Source organism: Topomyia yanbarensis, chromosome 3 (assembly GCF_030247195.1).
Source record: "Topomyia yanbarensis strain Yona2022 chromosome 3, ASM3024719v1, whole genome shotgun sequence".
Taxonomy (NCBI): Eukaryota; Metazoa; Arthropoda; class Insecta; order Diptera; family Culicidae; genus Topomyia; species Topomyia yanbarensis.
In genome coordinates this window covers 24,190,925-24,212,210 of record NC_080672.1, presented here as the reverse complement: position 1 = coordinate 24,212,210, position 21,286 = coordinate 24,190,925, and the positions used below count along the sequence as shown (strand labels likewise).

The 21,286-nt window shown below is 46.0% G+C and overlaps 2 protein-coding genes across 2 annotated transcripts in view; one reads left to right on the top strand and one right to left on the bottom strand.

Annotated features, from left to right (window-relative positions):
• LOC131691349 (solute carrier family 25 member 16-like) overlaps window positions 1-874 on the top strand; it is a 42,575-nt gene extending 41,701 nt beyond the window's left edge. The window contains exon 6 of the mRNA XM_058977669.1: window positions 18-874. Within this exon, the coding sequence (XP_058833652.1) occupies window positions 18-192 (175 nt within the window). The 3' untranslated portion in view covers window positions 193-874. The remainder of the gene's footprint in view (window positions 1-17) is intronic.
• LOC131691348 (uncharacterized) overlaps window positions 864-21,286 on the bottom strand; it is a 108,407-nt gene continuing 87,984 nt past the window's right edge. The window contains exons 5-7 of the mRNA XM_058977668.1: window positions 19,536-20,110; window positions 19,237-19,477; window positions 864-10,538 (exon numbers count right to left, since the gene is read on the bottom strand). Of these exons, the coding sequence (XP_058833651.1) occupies window positions 10,478-10,538; window positions 19,237-19,477; window positions 19,536-20,110 (877 nt within the window). The 3' untranslated portion in view covers window positions 864-10,477. The remainder of the gene's footprint in view (window positions 10,539-19,236; window positions 19,478-19,535; window positions 20,111-21,286) is intronic.

Sequence of the window (21,286 nt, the reverse complement as noted above, 5' to 3'; positions counted from 1 at the left end):
CTCTCTCCCTTCCCCAGCATGGGCATGTTCCGCACCCTGGCCATCATCTACAAGGAGAATGGAATCATCAAGGGTCTGTATCGGGGCATGTCGATCAATTATCTTCGCGCCATTCCGATGGTGGCGGTTTCCTTCAGCACCTACGAATTGATGAAACAGACGCTCAACCTGGACACGGGGATGAAGGTTTGAGTCCTGATCGGAAAATGGAACCAATATAATATGCGAGAGAATGTTTGACTGGGAAGAACGAGATGGCTTGAAGAGTTCTGTGAGGGCATTGCATGGCGGCTAGGATTAGACATAGGTTAAATATTATTGTGAATCTATCTAAGCATTCACAATACTGTTCACCAAACCCTTGACAGAAGAAGCGAAAAGCAATTTTTTTGGCATTTACGTTTACAGTGTTCTGTTGTGTTTGTACCTAACAGGGTATTTATTCGACTGTTGTCTCCTCTACTTTTATTCTAGTTCAATTTAGACTAAACAGCATCCTTCTATTTGTGTAGTATTAGACGAAAATGGTGTAGGCACGATTGGAATATATCAAAACGGTACTTAAAATTGATTTTAATTTCACCTTATAATATTAGAACAAAAAAAGTTAGACATTAGAGTAAAACTTTAGAACGAAATCATTCTTCAATCTTTATCTCATTTGATTGGATAAGGTGATCAATTCGAAGAAGACAAATAAATTCACTCACATTTGCGGTAGGATTACGTGTGGAACAATCTGACAGCTAGGTCGACTACTAACAATTGAATGCGATTGAGTGTGGAAGAATGTCATCGAGGAAAGAGATTTTAGGCAAGGTACGATCAAATGTAAATATATGTTCAATAAAAAGCAGTTCGAATATTTTCGTTACATCGGATTGTTTTATTCAATCTACTTTTATAGAGAACTTGAGTTAGACAGTCAGTTTAGTTTTGATTTTCACATTAGCTTTATTGTTTTGTAAACTGTAACACTCATCCCTACGGTACACTCGGCCCTATTCTGCGCGGCGTGTGACGTGAGACGACTAATCTCACCTCACTCTACGTGACTTTTCTCACCCAATTCTGAAGAGTCACTTCGGGTGACGTGAGACGCCCATTCAACCGCAATGGGGAATCTCACTTCACCCGAGTCGACTCTCAGAATAGAGTGAGAAAAGTCACGTAAAGTGAGGTGAGATTAGTCGTCTCACGTCACACGCCGCGCAGAATAGGGCCGACTGTAGTTAGTTAATTTACAATGTGAATTTCACATTTAAGGTTTTGTCTCTTCTTAAATATGGATACAGGTATAACACTTTGAATTATTTAGTATTCACATCAATATATTCAACAATTATTTTTATGTCTTCTTTTTAGGCTATAGCGGCATTCATTCTGCCGTGTGCTTGCTTCAGTTGATATCTGTTTCCAGCAAAAGCGACGGCGTCTGATACGAACCCTGGGATGAAGTTGAAGGCCGGTCGTTCGCCATTTTCGATAACAATTTTCCTACGAGAATGTTTTTCTGGTTGGTGTAGTGGACTGTTGAGCTTTTTAGTAAAGACGAGTCGATGATCACTTCCGAGATGTATTTACCAGCCCGCGTGGCTATTCATCGCAACAATATCTTACGTATGATGATAGAGGCCAGCGGTTCTAAACTTTTTTTCGTGCCACGAACACCTTAGAAATCGCCTTGGGTTGCTGCGGACCCCCACGGATAAATATCGATTTTGTATGTTGTCAATATGTTCTATTCAGTTTATTAGGAAACAAGGCTTGAAATTTCAATCTGCACTCGGAAAATATATTTTTCTCCGCGGACCCCCAGCAACTACTTCGCGCCCCCCTAGGGGTCCGCGGACCCCAGGTTGAGAATCACTGATATAGGCCTCTCCCGCCCTAACGTAGTTGATGCAGATGTATTGAGTGCTTTGTCCTTTGAGTTTGAAAGGGCCAGGCCCGGATTACTTGTTTCCTGTGTTCATAAAACATAGTTCCTGAGTGTACCAGTAATTATTCAGTATTTTTGTGTTCAGTCACGGAAAATGTTTTCCCTAGTGTTCGGAAAGTTGCTGCTATAATGCCTATTCATAAGGTTGTAAACACAATATTGAAAACTAAAGAGTAATCTCGGTACTGAACTGTCTGACTAAAGTTCTGGAAAGCTTTTTTTAGTCTAACAATTACGTACCCGTTCCCCTCTTCTCCTTACCATAAAAAGGAAAGATTAAATTTTAAAAAGCTTAATTTGGATGGACCAGTTGGATATTTAAACTGTTGGGAAGATACTAGACACTTGAAGCCACAAAGACTATCTAGGAACTTCGGAGGAGGTACAATTATGATTTGAACAGAATTTTAAACTTTGAAGCCCCGTGTCAAATCGTTTCAACAAAAAATTTCACGAGTTTTTTTCTGCTCCCCGACCTAGTGGTCAACGGGGTAATCAAGCTGCAATGAGCGCTACGAATTTGTTGGTGCTGGGACATTCTGTAACAATGAAATAATAGCTCAGGAGTAAGTTTCAATATCTCCAAGATTATAGTGAACCGCTGCTAGCTCGGTTTTGTGGTCAGAGGTAGGTTCTGCAAGTCTAGCGATTCCCGGAGCATCAATATAGAACATTTTTTTATGACGGCATACTTTGTGGTATTTACTTTGTAACTAGTCAGGGTAACAAAATACCTATTTTTACTACATTCTCCGTAGATGGTTTCTGTGGCGGATCCAGGGGGAGGGACCCCCCGTAAATTTTTATCTGCTTGAGAAATTTTAAAATAGTTTCTATTTTAATTTATTCTAAACTTAAGATCAGTCCCACAGATTCCACCACCGAATTTTAATTAAATTAGGTTATTAATATATTATGTATTGTACAATGAACATTTCAAAATCGAAATTTCGGACCCCCGCCGAAATTTTTTTCTAGATCCGCCCCTGGAGGGGTTTGTTTATGCAACAGTAGCGCTAGTAGCGCTTCGTTCCTTTTCTTCCCCGGAAACCAAACTGGGTATCTGATAACAGGCCGTTCACCTCAACCCAATTGTCGAGACCTCGTACGACAATTTTCTCCAACAATTACAATTTCTGTCGGACGATAGGAGTTATGATCGGAGGCTGTTTGCGGGTTTTAAACAGTTTACTTTCCCCTGTCTACAGTCAGATCGAAGACGCAGTTTGTCAAGATACGTTGAAATCGAAAGCTGAAACTTGATTGAAAATATTTTGTAGATCGGTGATGGCTCCTTGCATACTATAATTAGTGCGTGGGAATGATAATCGAAACATAATGTCGTTGTTTAATACCCGTGGTGCAAAGTTTATGTTGATTTGTTCCAAAATAGCGGGGGCATCTATACGACCTTGCAGAGTTTCCGCGACGAACAAAGCTCTTGCTGTATTCCTGCGAACATGCAGCGGCTCCACTTGAATTAGCTGACCCCGGTTTTCATAGTCAGGTAGTCGGACAGGATCTCTCCACGGCAATTTACGGAGTGCGACGCAGTATGGTTTCAATTCTCTCAACGCCGTTATTGGGGGGCTTGGGTTTGGGCTGCACACTTCAGAGCAATATTCTAGCATTGTTCGTGATAAAGCGCAGTACAGCGATTTGAGACAATAAATATCCGTAAAATTTTTGCTTATCCTGAAGATCCATCCCAGTCAGTGCTCGGGACGCTTTGCCAATTGCATAGGAAAGTGTGGTTTAAACTTAAGTTGAGAATGCAGAATCACTCCTAGATCCTTCACGTGGCTGACGCGTTCGATTTCTGTTTCTAGTAGATGGTAGTTAAAATAAATCGAATCCTTCTTCTGTGAAAATTATATTACCGAGCATTTCTTCGTGTTTACGTACATGCCCGGGCCCCGTGGTGGTGGAGGAACGCGATGTGGGAAGCTGAGCTGCAAGCAACCGGGCGGGTCATAGGTGGTGGATAATGCTTAGTCGCGATAGCAACTAGTTGTGATTCGTGACCCGAACCAATAGCGGGGGCTGACTGCGAGTGTGGTAGGATGAGGTAGTGGGCCCTACACGTTCCAGGCCTAAATACCACATGCCCTAAAGCAGCCCTGACAAGGCGAGCCAGCGCCGCCTTTAAATAAGCGCTTAGCCCAAATTTCTCTCCTCCCGTGATCCTTCAGCGTTACTGCCCATAAAATAGCATGCTCAGGAAGTTCAAATTTCAGATGGACAAAATTGGCACAGACGTACGCAGCGGAAACGGACAAGAGACTGGAAACTTGGGACATGGAACTGCAGGTCGCTTAACTTTATCGGGAGCACTCGCATACTTGCCGATACAGTAAAAGACCGCAAGTTCGACATTGTGGCGCTGCAGGAGGTGTGTTGGAAGGGGTCTACGGTGCGGGTCTTTCGCGGGAACCACACCATCTACCAGAGCTGCGGCACTACACACGAGCTGGGAACAGCTTTTATGGTGGTGGGGGAGATGCAAAAGCGTGTGATAGGATGGTGGCCGGTCAGCGACAGAATATACAGGTTGAGGATCAAGGGCCGGTTCTTCAACATCAGCACAATTAACGTGCATAGTCCCCAATTCGGAAGTAGCGATGACGACCAGGACGAATTCTACGCGCAGCTGGAGCGTGAATACGATCGTTGCCCAAGACATGATGTCAAGATCGTCATCGGCGACCTTGATGCTCAACTAATCGATTTAGCCACCTCCAAGAACATGGCCAAAAGAAACACCTTCTTCCAGCACCGCCTCCTGCACCGATACACCTGGAGATCACCGCAACAAACAGAGACGCAAATTGATCATATTCTGATTGATGGACGGCACTTCTCGGACATCGACGTAAGGACCTATCAGGGCGCTAACATCGACTCGGACCACTATCTGGTGATGGTTAAACTGCGTCCAAAACTATCCGTAGTGAACAGTGTAAGATACCGGCGCCCGCCGCGGTATAACCTGGACCGACTGAGGGAAACCAACGTCGCGACAACGTACGCGCAGCATCTTGAAGCAGCGCTGCCGCCGGAGGAGGAGCTCATCGATGCTCCCCTAGAGGACTGCTGGACCAGGACTAAAGCAGCACTGCGGAGAGCGTCCTGGGATACATACAGAGGAGTCGACGGAACGATTGGTTCGATGGCGAGTGCCAAGAGATATTGGACGAGAAAAATTCAGCACATCGTCATATCAGCGGAAGCGAAAACAGCAGACTCGCCTTTTTCAGGACAAAAAGCGCCACCTGGAAGAGTCTGAGAGAGAGGAGATGGAGCTACTGTATCGCTCTCAAGAAACGCGGGCGTTCTTCAAGAAGCTGAATGATTCTCGCAACGGTTTTGTGCCGCGGGCCGAAATGTGTAGAAACAAGGAAGGTGGCAATGCCGTGACGGACGAACGTGAGGTGGTCGAAAGGTGGAGGCAGTACTAAAATGAACACCTGAATGGGCGCAGGCAATCGGGCGTTCGAGGAGGACGATTATGTCAGTGTCGCAGCCGACGGGTATGTACCGGCGCCCACTATGAATGAGGTTAACGAGGCTGGTAAGGATGGTCTAGGAGCGGAACTCTTCAAGGTCGGTCCGGAGAAACTGACGGAATGCATGTACCGAATAATCGAAAGAATCTGGGACAGAGAACAGCTACCGGAGGACATCACCCCGATATACAAGAAAGGCGACAAATTGGACTGTGAAAACTACAGAGCGATCACAGTGACAAATGCCGCTTACAAAGTGCTATCCCAAATTCTGTTCCACGCCTATCACCGCTGGTAAATGGATTTGACGGGAGTTATCAGGCCGGTTTCATCAACGGCAGATCAACAAATGACCAAATCTTTACTAAACGGCAAATCCTCCAAAAATGCCGTGAATACCAGGCCCCGACACATCACCTGTTCATCGACTTTAAAGCCGTTTATGACACGGTGGACCGTGTAGGGCTATGGAAAATGATGGACGAGAACGGCTTCCCTGGGAAGTTGACAAGACTGATTAAGGCTACGATTGATTGTGTAAGGTGTTGTGTCAAAATTTCGGGCGGCCTCTCGGGTCCGTTTGAAACACGCAGGGGACTAAGACAAGGCGATGCGTTGTCCTGTCTGCTGTTCAATATAGCGCTGGAAGGTGTAATGCGAAGAGCGGGGTTCAACATGCGGGCACGATTTTCACGAGGTCCGGACAGTTCGTGTGCTTCGCTGACGACGTGGACATAATCGGTAGAAACAAGGAGACGGTAGCAGATCTGTATACCCGACTGAAGCGCGAAGCAGCACGAGTAGGACTGAAGATAAATGTGTCTAAGAAGAAGTACATGCTGGCTGGCGGAACGGACCGCGATAGGGAACGCTTGGGCAGTAGTATTATGATCGACAGCAATGAGTTCGAGGTGGTTGACGAGTTCATCTATCTAGACTCATTGGTGACTTCGGACAATAACACCAGCCGGGAGAACAGAAGGCGTATTATCTCTGGAAGTCGTGCTTACTGTGGGCTCCACAAAACTTTGAGATCTAGGAAGCTTCACCACCGCACGGAAGGCGCCATGTACAACACACTGATTAGACCGGTGGTTCTCTACGGGCACGAAACGGTTGCGTGCAGGAGGATGTGGGGGAGAAGGATGAACCACGAACTTGCGCGACTCTATGGTGAGCCATGTATCTGAAAAGTAGCTCAAGCTGGAAGGGTACGGTGGGCGGGGCATGTTGTGAGGATGCCGGACAACACCCCACCAAGTTGGTTTTCACCTCCATCCCGGCAGGTACAAGACGGAGAGGAGCGCAGCGTTCCGGGTGGCTGGACCAAGTGGAGCAGAACCTGGTGAGTATCGGGCACCTGAGAGGTTGGAGACAAGCAGCAACTGACCGAGCGACGTGGCGGAATATTGTGGAACAGATTAAATCATGTTAATATGTTGTATAATCAGGAATAATATACATGAGGTTCGTGTTGCACCAATCAGCAAAGACTTGAAGCTGAAATCTGTAATCTTCAATTGAACGAATTAGGCGAAAAATCTTGAGATCATCTGCGAAGGACAATCGTGGAGTCTTCAAAACTAGATGTACATCATTGAAGTATTACAGAAACATCAACGGTCCCAAGTGGAAAGTGAGCCATCATTATTGATGTGGCGGAAACCTGATCGCTGGCAAAACAAAGATCAAAATGGTGGCTATTCTCATTGGCAAAAGAATTGATATGTGGTAACATGGCTGAGCTGTAGCTGGCAAGTAGCCTCACTGCGCCTGGGTGGAGAACGGAATGGTCCGAATCCTGATAAAGAAATTCGTTGCGGAAAGATTTCTATGAAATTCTAGGAAGATTAAAATCTCCTAGTACCATGATCTCATCAACTGCATTAGCATCTTTGAGGATCGTAAAAGCCGGGCTGCATCGACATATTCCACGTCCCGAGCACGGTCAGGTGGAACATATAACGCACACAAGAACAATTTACGGTCGCCACTCTCGATAATCGCCCAAACATGCTCAATGCAAACCCAACTCAAATGTTCTCGGCAATTTTTGCCTTCAAGCTGATATTAACTGCGACTAATACGCCACCTCCGGTGGATTTTCGGAAAGCGTGTCATCGTTCAATTACGTTTCGACGAAGACAATGATGTCAAAACACTTATCGGAGACTGCAAGGCGGCATTGCTCAACGATTGATTTGATACCACTAACATTTTGGTAGTATAACAGCAGCTTGTCCCGTCGTTGACCAAGGCTGATAAACGAAGAGCTTTGAGACAAGGAAGATCTCATAGATGCATTGTATTAGCCTGAGGTATGTTTGCGGAAAACCCATCGTCCTATCTTCACTGCAGGACCGGGACGGTTGCTGGTCGCTGGCAGGAAGGGCTCAACTATGATGGAGGGACTAAGGGCTTTCTCAGTACTACCGGCAAGTTTGCGTTTCGGTGACCGAAGAGACGAGATTACGTAGGATATATGCATTGTAGCTGGACTAGGTGTCTCTAGTAAATCGCCGCGGGTCACTAGCTGGAAAAACGACATCTGGTGCTGATACAAAACAATTAACTGAGTACTAGACTGTCATACGCATAAATGTCCCATGTGCTATGAGATTCCTTACACACATGGGACAATTATGCGTAGATGGGCAGCAGAATCGTGGACCATTTCAGCACTTGAATTATTCAGAATGGAAGGATGCTTACCGTCGTAGGAAGTTTGGAAAACCCTTTCTCTACTCCCGCATACAGAACTGGGATGACTGCAGCCAACAATCCTGGTATCCTATTAGCGAAATCTATCTGGCTTTGGCTGATCAAAATTGATCTTAAGAACGAGTATTCCAGTCGGCCAAGTAATACAACGGAACGAATCGAGAGATCGGTTTTTTCTTGATCAACAAAATTTCTTTGGTGCTCATTCCGAGGCATTCCTGGATCATAGCAACAATCTTCTCCACTGTATGACTCGAATCATGAGGCCGCTCAGATCGACCCAGAACTGATCCCGTTCATCAGCAAGTGACGGCGGTGGCAGTGGGGTGAATTTTTGTATTATTCTCGCGACTTAGTTTTAGACTGGGTAGGTCCCCCGCAAGTCGCTTGACAAAAGTGAGTCTCAATGCGACTCAAGGGGTTTGAGACGACGGTGTTTAGATTATCTACCACCTCACATGACTTTTTTGTGTCCACGACGGGAGCAGCGGAATCGTATTGCTGCACCCTCTTGTAAAAATAATCGTCATACAGTGTAGATCGCTGCATACCATAAACACAAGTTCGGTGGAAAAACGATCTGCAAAGGCCGAGGCCCGCAATTTTCGCAACCTCATTAACGGGAGAGTCGCATGACTTGCACCTCTAACTCATGGTTGCGTTCAACCCGCCTTATGTCCGGCTTTTTTGATCTCGCATCGTTGTGCGCCAAATTAAAATGAGGGAAACACTTTCCGCTAATAGCGTACAGATGGCGAAGCGAGCGCGTACAGTTTTGTGGTGAATTACACACAAGTCGCGGTGATGTAAACATGATTTCTCTCGAACTCATGGTTGTCTAGCCTTTTTGATCTCGTTTTGTTATGCGCCAAATTAAAATGTGGGAAACACTTTCCGCTAGTAGCGTACAGATGGCGAAGCGACAGTTTTTGTGATGAATTACACACAAGTCGCGGCGATTAAAAAACGCTGAATCCCTTTGGATAAAGACTCGCCGTCTCTATCTTATTCGTATTATTTATCTGTAAGTGTCATTCCAATTGAGCACGAGACCTGTCAAAAGCCCTCAATCCGAAGAAAATCGCTTTGAATCCTTCTGGAACGAGGGCCATTGGTAAATAAAGGATTGACGTGTCGTGTCTTTATCCAGAGGGATTCAGCGTCGTTAACGGCGATGTAAACATGATTTCTCGTGATAGTTTTGCAAAAATCAACACGATATCGTGCAGGGGACTAATTCGGGGAGCAAATATCTTCGGCTCCAATGGGAATTAGATGAGTATTTCACAGAATTAAAAACAGTATGAGACACAGAAAACTCAGAAGTGTAGTACGTCTGTTTAAAATCTTGACACGGTGTTGTTCAAATAGGTTGACAAAGATACATAGATGTTCGAAGAACACAAGTTAGTATTCTTTCGCATGTCGGTGATCGGCGTTCTTCCCACATTTTTGTAACTATTGTTAGTTTTCAACCATGGAAACATCTCAGGAAAATTGTTTTCGAGGTTCTGTTCTTGGGCCGTTTTTAAACGAGACTGATGTGATTTTCTCCCTATTCTTCCTGACTGTAGGATATAATACCAAACAAATAGTTTCCTACTATCAACATTATCAAAAGTATGGTTTATGATTTGATGGGATATGATTTGATTTTGCACAGCAACATACATATAGGGGTTATCTTCAATCTTTTGCGTTGCAACAAATTAATATATTTACGATTCTGACACTAATCCAAGGGCTTTGTTCAATTTGTATTTTTCACTTAGGCTTTCATTCCCTTCTTCAAATCTGATCTATAAAAGAATTTATCTACTGGCTGCTACTCATAGTCTTTGTTTCTGGATCAACCTTGACCTGTTTTCCTACTTGCCTGCATCTGTTGAGAATTTTGCACCAAAGCAATCGATCCCATTTACACCTAATAAATTTTCCCTTAGCAATCGAGGCCATATAGCAAGAGTTTCCTACACCTTTTGTGACTAATATTAGACAGAAGACACTTTTTCCAACTGAAAACGTGCCTTTTTTGCCTTTCAAATAGCGTCCTGCACCGCCACCCAACCAACTTAGCCTTCGCTTGAATGAATGATCCACGTCGATTTATGGTGAGAGTAGCGGGTGAAACCGCATAGCTGTTCAAGTGTTTCCATCCGCTTTGGTAGGTATTCATTCGCGCTTTCGGTGTGATGCAAAGGTTTTTTTTTCACTTGCGCCAAATACCTATGTGTGGTAGGTCGCGAAACATTTTTCTATTCCTGTACAGAAGAAGAAATACAATGCCAATGTCGCCGGTAGCTTTCCTTTAGGAATTCCACGCCATGACAACTTTTTTGAACGGGACAAAGATTCCGTGGAGGGGGTCACTGGAAAAGAAACAAGAAAAATACTGCTAGGGATTATGTTTCACAAGAAAAATTCACAATGAGTAATATGGATGGCTAACTATAGCAAGGCTTTTCACCTTGATATAGTTTGCTTGTTATTTTCGAGATTGCCTCTTATTTTAAATAGATTTTTTTTCAGAGCAGTGTATTCCAAGAGGTATGAGCTAAAAGCTGATATACTTCAAAAATATTATACTTCGTTGAGTATATTGAAGGTTACTTTCATCGATCAATTATTGTATCCTGTTAATTCCAACAATTATGGTTAGATTTTGGGGCAATATGCTAGTTACGTATCACCTAACCTCAATCGTTCACAATTCAACTGATGGAGTACTATTATCAACCTTCTGGCATCTGTTTGGGTTTTTAATTCAGAATTTTCATTTAGGTAAATTCGTTTTACCCCTTAGCATCTACGGAAATAAAAGCTTTGGATTGTTCTTTACACGAATTCTGGTCTGAGCACGTCTATCTATAAATTTTAATTTAATACCTTCTTCCTTTCTTCTATTTTGAAGTCTAATCTTTTGTTCGCTTTCCCTATCCTACCATTTCAAACGGTCCTCACCGCATCGAGGTTGTCAGTCGTCGAGGGGTGGTCGAGCATGGAGTTGGATCAGCGGGACACACCGTAACATTCCTCGACCCGTAAGGCTTGTCAGGTGGCTCCTGATCAGCTTTCCTCAATGCTACATCTATCCGTTGTAACTTAAGGTTTACCCGACAAGCTTCAGCAGCACGTGACTCGGACTTAGTCGCAGGGTCGGCACGCTACTGAGCAAACTGGAGGGATTTCGCGGATCTATGCTTTTGCTATGAAAACACTTAATGTCTGTCTTATATTGTGTGATGTTCGTGTAATACTATGGGTTTCACTGGTGGGTCCACTGGTACATACCGTACTCTATGGTTTGTTGGGAGCTAGATGAACCTGCGAACGCTCGCTGATCGTCTTCGGATCCGGAATTGTTGCGAGGATGACCTCGTGCAAGATGGCGATGGCTAGTTCCTAGGGTGTATGGTACGATGCTGGGGTGGTGGGTAAAATGGCGGTCCCAGAAGGACGTTCTGGGCGAGGTGTCCAACAGGCGCTTCCTTCGTTGGCGAGATCGGTTGGCGACGGACGAGACCGACTTTTGCCAGACCGAGAAGGATGGCTCTCCTTGATAACTAGGGCCTTTGCCCGAGAGTCTTTGTCCCTGATTTTCGTTGATCAGAGAACTGAGAGCTGGTCCTTTACGGTTACACTTAGGTGACCATCAAGTCACCTAGGCCGATGCGTGTACGGTGTGTCTTCGGGAGTTCGCAACTTCCGGGAATGCCAAATTATGGTAAGTACTAAAAGGTCCTGTGAGTAGAGAGCAATCCCAGAATTACTGTATTGTGGAATTCGAGTAGGCTTCAAGATGGCCTCTCGATCTGATTATCTGAATGGCGTTAAGGTTTGGTCGCTCTGTTCAACTCACTAACCCACTTAACTGAAACACCTCTTAAGCACTCGCTGGCCTGTATGAAAGTGGCCGGTGGCGACTATTTGATGGCGGTTCTTGCCCTGTTTCCGATGATTCGACCTTGGTAGGGCTACGGACGATCCCCTTTCTGGGCCTTGGTGGCAGTGAGTCCCAGCGGTGTTGTTGTGTATTTGCAATGTATGTAGTATTTGTTTTGAGCAAATTTTGTGTAAAAATCAAGAAATTTGAATGTTTTTGGATCATTATTATACCTACAAAAGTTTAGGTTGATTTCTGTAACGTTCGGTTACACCGTGCCAACTTTGCCACTGACCGATGAACCAGCTTGTCGGAAGTTTGCACTACGGCATCACGAACTTGTCCTTGGTTACTCGTCCTCGGATCCACCGTTACGTATCTTCTCCTCCGCGATGATCACCAATCGGCTTCGTTTCCTCGCATCACTTATGTACGGTAAGACGTGCGATGGTAAGAAGGTATTCCCACACACATCGTCGCCTAAATTATTCTACTGTTCGGCATAGATGCTAGTAGTTCCTGTAGGCTCGTCTAGTATCCATTAGCGTCTTTGGAGTTTGTGTTACTCCGCTGAAACTTAATAGAAGAAGTGGTTTGATCTTGGAGCTTCCTGCTGCGCCATTTCCAGCGGAATGTATGTTAGCGTTCTTGAATTGACTACACTCTCAGCTTCCACCAACAACGTTGCCAACGTTTCTTCTTTCGGTGTTCGAGAAAACTCCATTGTAGCAAAGGCGGTTTTCAATGACCGCACAAGAGGCGATCCAGGTGAGTTGAATCCCCATTTCGTATTTGCGGTTGTGAAGGTTTCTGCAAGCTGATGATCGATTTTGTTCATCCCCTGCTTAAGGTCGCTTCACTGTTCGAGGAAGATTTTGTACATGAACATGTGCTACCGATCGATGCAAATGTGTTAGTTTCGAGAACTTACGGTACGATGACCTCCTTATCTACTAGACGTGACCCCAGCTCTTCATCGGTCGTCGCGCTGACTGGATCTGCATCCACGGTCCATTGATCTTCGGGCAAATACAAACCGTTGTCACCACGGAACCAACGGCCACCTGAGGACAATCACGGTCCTTTCTCGATTCCTCTCGATACCTTCGATGGTCCGAATTTATCCAAGACAGTACCGTCTTAGAGTCACACCATAATACTGTCTTCTCGAAAACCAGCGAGTGCCCAGTGAAGATGGTCTTCATCAAGCGTACTCCGATTACCGCTACCATCAATTCCAACCGTGGGATGGAGTGTGCCTTAAGTGGAGCTACCTTGGATTTCCCATCGACTAACATAATAGAAATTCCATCCGTAAGCGTACATGCGTAAGCTTCCTCGCTAGCGTCTGCGTAGATATGCCGTTACAGCTATATGATATCTTTCACAGCTGAAAAAAGTAGCAGCCCGTAATGCTAATCTGGTTCAGATGATTAAACAAATTCGTCCACCGCATCCACTTCCCAAGCAATTTCTCCGGAATCAGTTGAACCCATGTAGTCCTCTCCCTCCATAGCTCTTGGATCAGTACTTTGTGGCGAATGGGAAAAAACACAACTGGTGGAATTCGAAAACCAGTTCCGCTGATGAAATCCACCAAAAGAGTGGACCAGTCTGACTTCGTGTGACAGCTCCACCGCTTCGTTATCGTCATCAGTGCTGTCCATGTAGTCATCCACGTAACGTTTCCGGACTATTGCATCGGTTGCAGCTTGATACTCTCTCAAATGTTCCTTGGCGTTCATATTGTTCACAAATTGTGCTGAACATGGCGAACACTTCGCTTCTTGCCTCCATCTATTTCGTCACCATTTTAGTTCTCGTCCCCGTGACCCGTTCAGATACTGATTCCATGATACATTTAGCTCCTGTTTCCGCGAGTCAATCTACTCCCGCCCTTATCACGATCTACTCGGATAGTTTCAGACGGTGAACTCACCCTACTCCGAGCGATAGTTCCTCTACGGAGGAATTTATACCGTCACCGATACTCGCTTCCTTGAGCCATTTAGCTCCTAGTTTTATTGAGATCTACTCGGATATTATCTGGCGGTGAACTACCCTACTCCCTGACAACGGAATTTTTCTTGCTACAGATGTCTGTTTCGTGAACCAATTAGCTCCCTTCCTTGTCACGATTTAGTCGGACAATACACGGCGGAGAATCTACCCTATTGTCAATTCCCCGGCGGTAAATTTCTCCCGATACCGATGTTCGTTTTCATGAGCCATTTAGCTTTCCGCTTCGTCCCGATCTACTCGATCTAGTCTCCGGCGGTGGACCTAGCCTACTCAACGGGCCAGCCGTTTGGAGCTGAGGTCTATCCAGCGATTCCGGGTGGAGCCTAGCTTTCGTTTCTCTGGCGCCCAACGACCCACCGCTAGGTATGCGATGCGGTCTACTCGGTCTAGTCCTCGGCGGTGGATCTACCCTACTCACGAGCTACCCGGTGGGGTATTGTGGTAGGTCCAGAGATTCCGGTGAAACTTGACGTTCGGTGTACTGGCGTCCCGACGACTCGACCCCAGTGCTACGTTGCGTACTACTCAAGTGGTCCCCAGTGACGGAATTTCACGGCGACTTTCTGGCCAATTGTGCTACTTTGTAGGTCCATTCGTCACTTCCTCTGCAGCTCGGAGAGTATAAATCACCCACTTGACAGCGTCCCAGATATGCTCATCGTGGCACTTCTCTTCGACGGTATTGTCAACTGTCACACCAGGCATACTCCTAAGAACTTCTTTGAACCTAGGGCATTCGACGACCACGTGTTCCAGGGCCTCTTGCACGTTCACACTTCGAGCAAAGGGTGACGAAGCATGTCCAAACCAATACAAGTACTTTTGGAAGTGTCCATGCTCGGACAAAAACTGCATCAAATGAAAGTTCACCGCTCCATGCTTCCTATGCACACAAGCCGACACATTTGGGATGAGTTGGTGGGTCTACCGTCCTTTCTCCGCATTGTCCCACTTCTGCTACCATTTAGCTAACGAGTCCGCTCGGACCAGTCTCCTTGCCTTACGTGCATTTTTCCGCTGGTAGCATTTCACGTCCTCATCCAGAATGATGCAGATGGGGATCATCCTGGCACTTGTACGCACTCGCGACTCGTACGGCCATCAGCCGGAATGTCTTGTTCAGCTTTTCACGGTTCCGCTTGGATTTCAACGCAGCACCCCATGCAGGAACCCCATATCGGAGTATCGATGACGAAACAGTAGATAGCAGACGTCTCGTGCTACTTCTTGAATCGCCGACGTTTGGCATGACTCTCGCTATTGCGTTCGTTGCCTTCACCGACTTTTCTCAGGCGTAGTCGACGTGGTTGTTGAAGCTCAACCGGTCGTCGATTATGACTCCCCATTGCTTCAATACATGCTTCGATGCAATCACGTGTCCTCCGACGTCGATCTGCATCCGCTGAACCACTTTGCAGTTGCTGACTAACAACACCTACGTTTTGGGGTGAGCTATTTGCAGATTAACCCCGGTCGTCCAGCTCTCGATCGCGTCTATTGTCTCCGTAACCGACACCTACACTTCCACGAGGTACCGCTTGATCATAATCATCGACCGGTAAGCCCCTCAGGTGCGGAAATGCTTCTACGAGTTCCGTGTACCTCAATGACTGTTGTGATAAGTCCAGCTTGCTTACGGTCGAAAAATGAATGTCTGGACGCCCCTGACCGTCCTGCTATTTCCAATGTGACCCGTTGTGAATTTGCCTCCGTCCTCTTCACATTCGCTGTCCACTGAAGATGCAATGGTGGCGTTTCTCTAACAACGCTTAATTGCTTCGTCACCTCTTCGTCGACCAGTGTTTTCTCCGATCCGTTATCGACCTTGTGCGACCACCCCTGGCTGCTACTCCGTTATCGATCTGGACTAGCTGAAGTTGCACAGGGAATCAGTAGATAATTATATTTGGGAATAGCGAAACATCCTTTCTCTTGGTAATCCTAAAGTGTTTTATTGATCAATACCGGTGCTGGCCAGGCCGGAACGTAGATCGCGGAAGGAAAGGGAAGGAATGTTAGTCCGATACTTGCTTTTGCTATATACTACTGCGCACTCCATAAGTATCACGGGAGGAGGAGATATTAGAATTTTACATCTTCTTTACCGACGCCAGAGAGGTGAGTCCACTATCTGGACTAGATATCGATCCATCAACTCATGGACCAGGGACCAACTGCTTTACTTCCCTTCCGAAGGAAGACGTGACCACAGATTTTTTCATCTCAGAAAAATCTCAACGACCTCAGTTGGGATTGAAACTAGACCAACTGGAATGAGTGGCGGTCATGCCTACCATTCAACCACCGACTCCGTCCTTCCATGTGCCTCAAGACAAATATGACACAAACTGAGTTGTTGTATTAACTTCCAGCTGTCGTCGACGGTTCTGTTAGAAAACTCCGAACAAGCTTTCACACGATGCTTCATGTTCTTGAAAACGAAACACGCTGGACTTGCTGAGAGAGCGCTGTCTTCTCTACTGTGCGCTGGAAGCTTCTCTACCAACTCAAACAAAAGTATCGGATGATTGAGATACGGTCTTCCGGCATCCAAATGGTCACTGAGATTCTGCACCGCCATACCAAACCCTATCATCGTGTCCAGTATATCCTGCTTCAGCGCTGGAGCTCCTCGGATCTTCTGCAGCAACGCGTAAATTATACAGCAGTTTCGGTCTATCATACAGCGTCTCCAGGGTCACGAGATCATGTGGAACACTTGCTGGCAATAGCAGTCGACTCCGCACCGACTCAAGGGCATGACTTTTTAGGCACCGCTGTAACCTCGCCAGATCTTCTGCTTCAGAAAACCCGCAGGCCATAGCCGAATTGGCTTCCACGCTGATAAATAGCGGCCAGTACTCTGGATTACCCCAAAACGTTTGCAATTCCTAGCTGCCAACTGTCATGGGGACCAACCCCAATATGACGGTCCATCAGGCAGTGGATTTTGTTCATGCCGTTGCAAGAATTGACTTCGAAAAACCTCCCGAACATTTCTATTTTTTAATCTTGAGCAAGTAGGCTTTGTCGTTTCTATCCGTAGTGTTGCATTCAGACTGTCAGAACTGAGCCAAACCCGGATCCAGAACGTACAAAAATGACCGATAAACGTAAAATAAAATTAAGCAAACTTCTGAACACGGCATTCGAAATTCCGGACGTGGGAACCGTCAACGTGCGTTTGCTGTTCGAGTTCCTGAGTGCTCTCATCGCTCGGTTGGGGCTGAAAAATGTAGATGTACAGATCGATTTGGCACAACCGTCCAGCAGTAGAGTACTTGCTGCGGTGTCCTTTGCGGGTCAATCTGGAGAAGGCCGTTCTGGAGCTGCTAAAGGACGTGGAAGGTCCGCAGGCGCGAAAAGACCTGTCGATGGGCATGATAGATCTGCGAGCGATTTTAGAGCTGCAGGAGGACATGGAGAATCCGCTGACGAGAGCAAATCTGCCAGTGGACATGGCGGGAGCAGATCTACTGTTGGTCAAGGAGGGTCTGCAGGAGGTTCTAGAGGAGAAAGTGGAACTGAAGAAATCGCAGGCGAGAGTAGATCTGATCGCAGACACGGAAAATCCGCAAGTAAGAGCAGATCCACCGTTGAACACGGGGAATCCGCAAGCAGAAGCAGGTCTGCCACCGGGCGTGGAGAATCTACAGGAGGTTCCAGAGCTGCGAGCGACCATGAAGAATTAGCAGAAGTGCACAGACCTTCCCGAAGACGTGACAAAACTTCAGGCGGGAACAGATCAACCGGTGAAGAATCTTCCAGCGGGTACGCACTTGCAGATAAACATAGCGGATACAGATCTACCGGCGAACATGAAGATGCATATGGTTCAGAACGTCTACTAGAATCCGGAGGCAGATTTGAATCTGTCGGTAGATTTGATTCCGGCAATTCCGAAGGCAGATTCGAATATGACACTCGATTTGTTTCCGAAAGCAGATTTGATGGTGATTATGGAGCTGATGATGAGTTTAACGAATATGAAAGCGAAGATGAAAGTTCAGGACAATGTCAAGACACTGCCTTCTTAACTCCTAGTCTACTGGCAGTTGTTCCGGAGGCTAGAGCCGCCGAGATAGCAAGACGAAGAGCGGAGGATGCCAATCAGGTTATCTTTCTACTAAAAGCGTATCTGACGCGTCTTCAAGCGCTAGAAGCTGGATTGAGCAATGTTAGGGCAAAGCGGGTGGAAGATTTAGGGACGATCGAGAAGATTTTGCAGCAAATCGACCTGCTGGACAGTAGGCTGTGCGATCAGGAGAAGAGGCTTACCAAGTTAATGTCGGATCTGGAATGTCTGGGTCTGGCAATGTTGGATTACGACATAAAATTCGAGCATGTTTATCGGCAACTTGATTTAGCGGGGGTCGACATTCGGGAAGTGAAATGCGCCATTCGATGTATCGAAAAGGACAGGCAGCAGTTTGCCACGGCCGTACAGACAGTGACAGAGCAGATAAACCACTTTTCGGTAACCAAAGCAGACAAGGAGATGGTGGAACAAGAATTATCTTTAAGGGCACTTGCTACTGATTTGAATAAGTACGTTCCATACGAATGCTACAATCTCGTTCAGATGGAATTTAGTCAAGCTCTTGCACGGCTCCACGATGAGATTTTCAAACTGGAGCAGTTCCTCAAATCAAAGGCCTATGAACTGCAGAAGGGGTTTGAATCGAAAATCGATAAGGTGGAATTGGAAGACTTGAAGAGACAACTAGCTAACGTTTTAGTCAAACTGAAGCAAATGGAAATGAATAATAGTTCAAAGACCAGAATCCCAACCGTATCAGCGGGAGTTTACTTGATCGATAAAGGAAGTACACACTGTTTGGCATGTGGGTTTGAAGCATCTTATGAGGGCAACAATGTGCTTATCCCAAAACCAGCACCGTTTTTGACTCCCAGCAAAAAGAAGCAGTTAAGCTCCCTACAAACTCGATACAGTGGAGGTGAACATACTACCGTGGCGCACGAAGAGAAGGTGTTGATTCCTGGACCGATTCTAGATTTAGATTGCGTCCGGAAGCCTACCCAACCACTTAAACAAATTACTGGTGGTGATGGCTGTCTGTACCTTGCCGATATGGATTGTCCAGAAGGACATGGAAGAATTATAAATTCAAGTAATAAAATCAAAAAATGACCAAACTTACCAATCGAAAAATTTTCTTCCATCGATCGATCCGTCACATTCGCCCAGATTGTTGGGTAGCTGTAGACCAACGTATTTTTCATCCGCATCTCCCACACTACAGCCCGCCAGCGGGCCAATGTATCGTACACGACCGACCACCACTCTGCCGTTGCGAGATATCACCTTCGCCAGGTGTCCCGGCTTGAGACACTTGGCCGTCTTTGGCAGGAATGGCAGGGCATGTTTCGAGGGAATGTAGTCTGTGTGATAAAAATATTTAATAGAAAATTAACTGAATATGTTGAAATAATAGCGTACCTCTCTGAATATCATTTTCGGAACATCTGCGGTGTTTTGCCGGCCCCGCGATGAGTTGCACTGGTGCCGGCGGCAGTGGTGGTTCACAGTGACCTCCAGGATCCTCCAGCATTATGTTTCCCTCGATAGATCTTCTCAGAAATTCTTCCGCTTCTTCCAACAAACTGTCGGTGGATCCGCCAGAATCTCCATGAATCCGGTACAGCGACGGGCCCCCGTATCGCCTCGGACAGTTACAGTCATGCCGTAGGTCCGGCAGTGATCCACGAATTTTGTGCGACGGTTCTTGGAAGGTTACCCGCGGGGTATAGTGCATACTCTCCGATGGGCGTAGCGTCGTCGATTGGTGACCCTGCCTGCAGATGGCACACCGTATCGACGGGACGCTGCGCGAGCGGTGATGTTTGCTGAGGGTAGAGTAACGCGATCCTAGTGAGTAGCTTTTCGACGAATCGAACGAATCGCCACGATCGGCCCAGTACGCCTCGGTTTGGGTGGTCTGCGTGGCGATGCTACTCTCGTTGACGGTCCACTGGGAGACCCCCGGGGAGGTCATGCTGAAGCTGGGTGGGATGCTGTGAGGAAAGGGGAAGAATTTTTGGTTTATGAAATGATAATATTTAAATATAAATGAATAATATGTTTTAGAATTATTGGAATATTTGTTGAGCAGCAACTTGCTCTGACACATGCTGCCAGTGTCCAAAGAAGGCAACTTTCGGACTGACACATCACCGATATCACTTTGCCTAGTCTAGCGGTTCTTAACCTTTTTCGTACCGCGTACCCCTTAGAAATCACCTTGGATTGCTGCGGACTCCCATGGATAAACATCGATTTTGTTTGCAATCAACATGTTATTTTCAGGTTATTAGGAAACAAGATTTGAAATTTCAATCTGCACTCGGAGCATATATTTTTCGAATGCTTGAAACTTGCCGTGTAGTCACTGTAAGCATTCGGCTCCTGGCCTGGTTTATTACTTCTGTCGCTCTTTGACATTCAATGTCTAACCAGCCATTCTGCTGATTTCCACGTGTGGTACCCAACACCTGTCTCTTGTACTGACCGCATCATGGACTTTGTACTATGCTGTATTTCGGTTATCTCTTATTGACCGATTTATTTGTCGAGCTAACGGGTATACTCCACACCCCCGACAGTCGCTATATGTTCAGTCACATATTTCTGGAATCGGTTATGCTGTACAATCTTGCGTGAATCTCATATACCCCCAGATAATGATAGGTGTTGATCAAGCTATAGTTGAGGAACTTGCTCTTTACTAGGTCTCCATATAATGAACCCTCGTTGCTGCTAACCAAGTACTGCAAAATCCACTTCATGTGATACATTCTCACCGCAACTGTAGTAGATGTGGCACTTCAGTGAGGAATCCGCATTTGGGTTTAGTGCTGCTCCATCTAACCTCCTGAAGGGCTGCATTCTCTACATTTTCTTTTACAGTTCGTACGCAAGTAGGGCGACTTTCGCAGGCTCTAACAGTGTTCTGACGTTCCAAGTACCGATGTTCCAATCAGTTTGCGTTAAACATTGACGTGAATATTAACTATAATAAAGATCTCCTAGATTTCTAGAAGGTCTTAGAGCACGAAAAAGACTCCGATGAAGGCAACATCCAACGCTTGCATTAAAAAAGAGGCAAAGTTCTCCGATTTTCCGTGCGATTATGCTGCCACCTGGTGGTGGGACCACAGGTGAATCGTCAATTAATAAAAGTGCACTGAGAA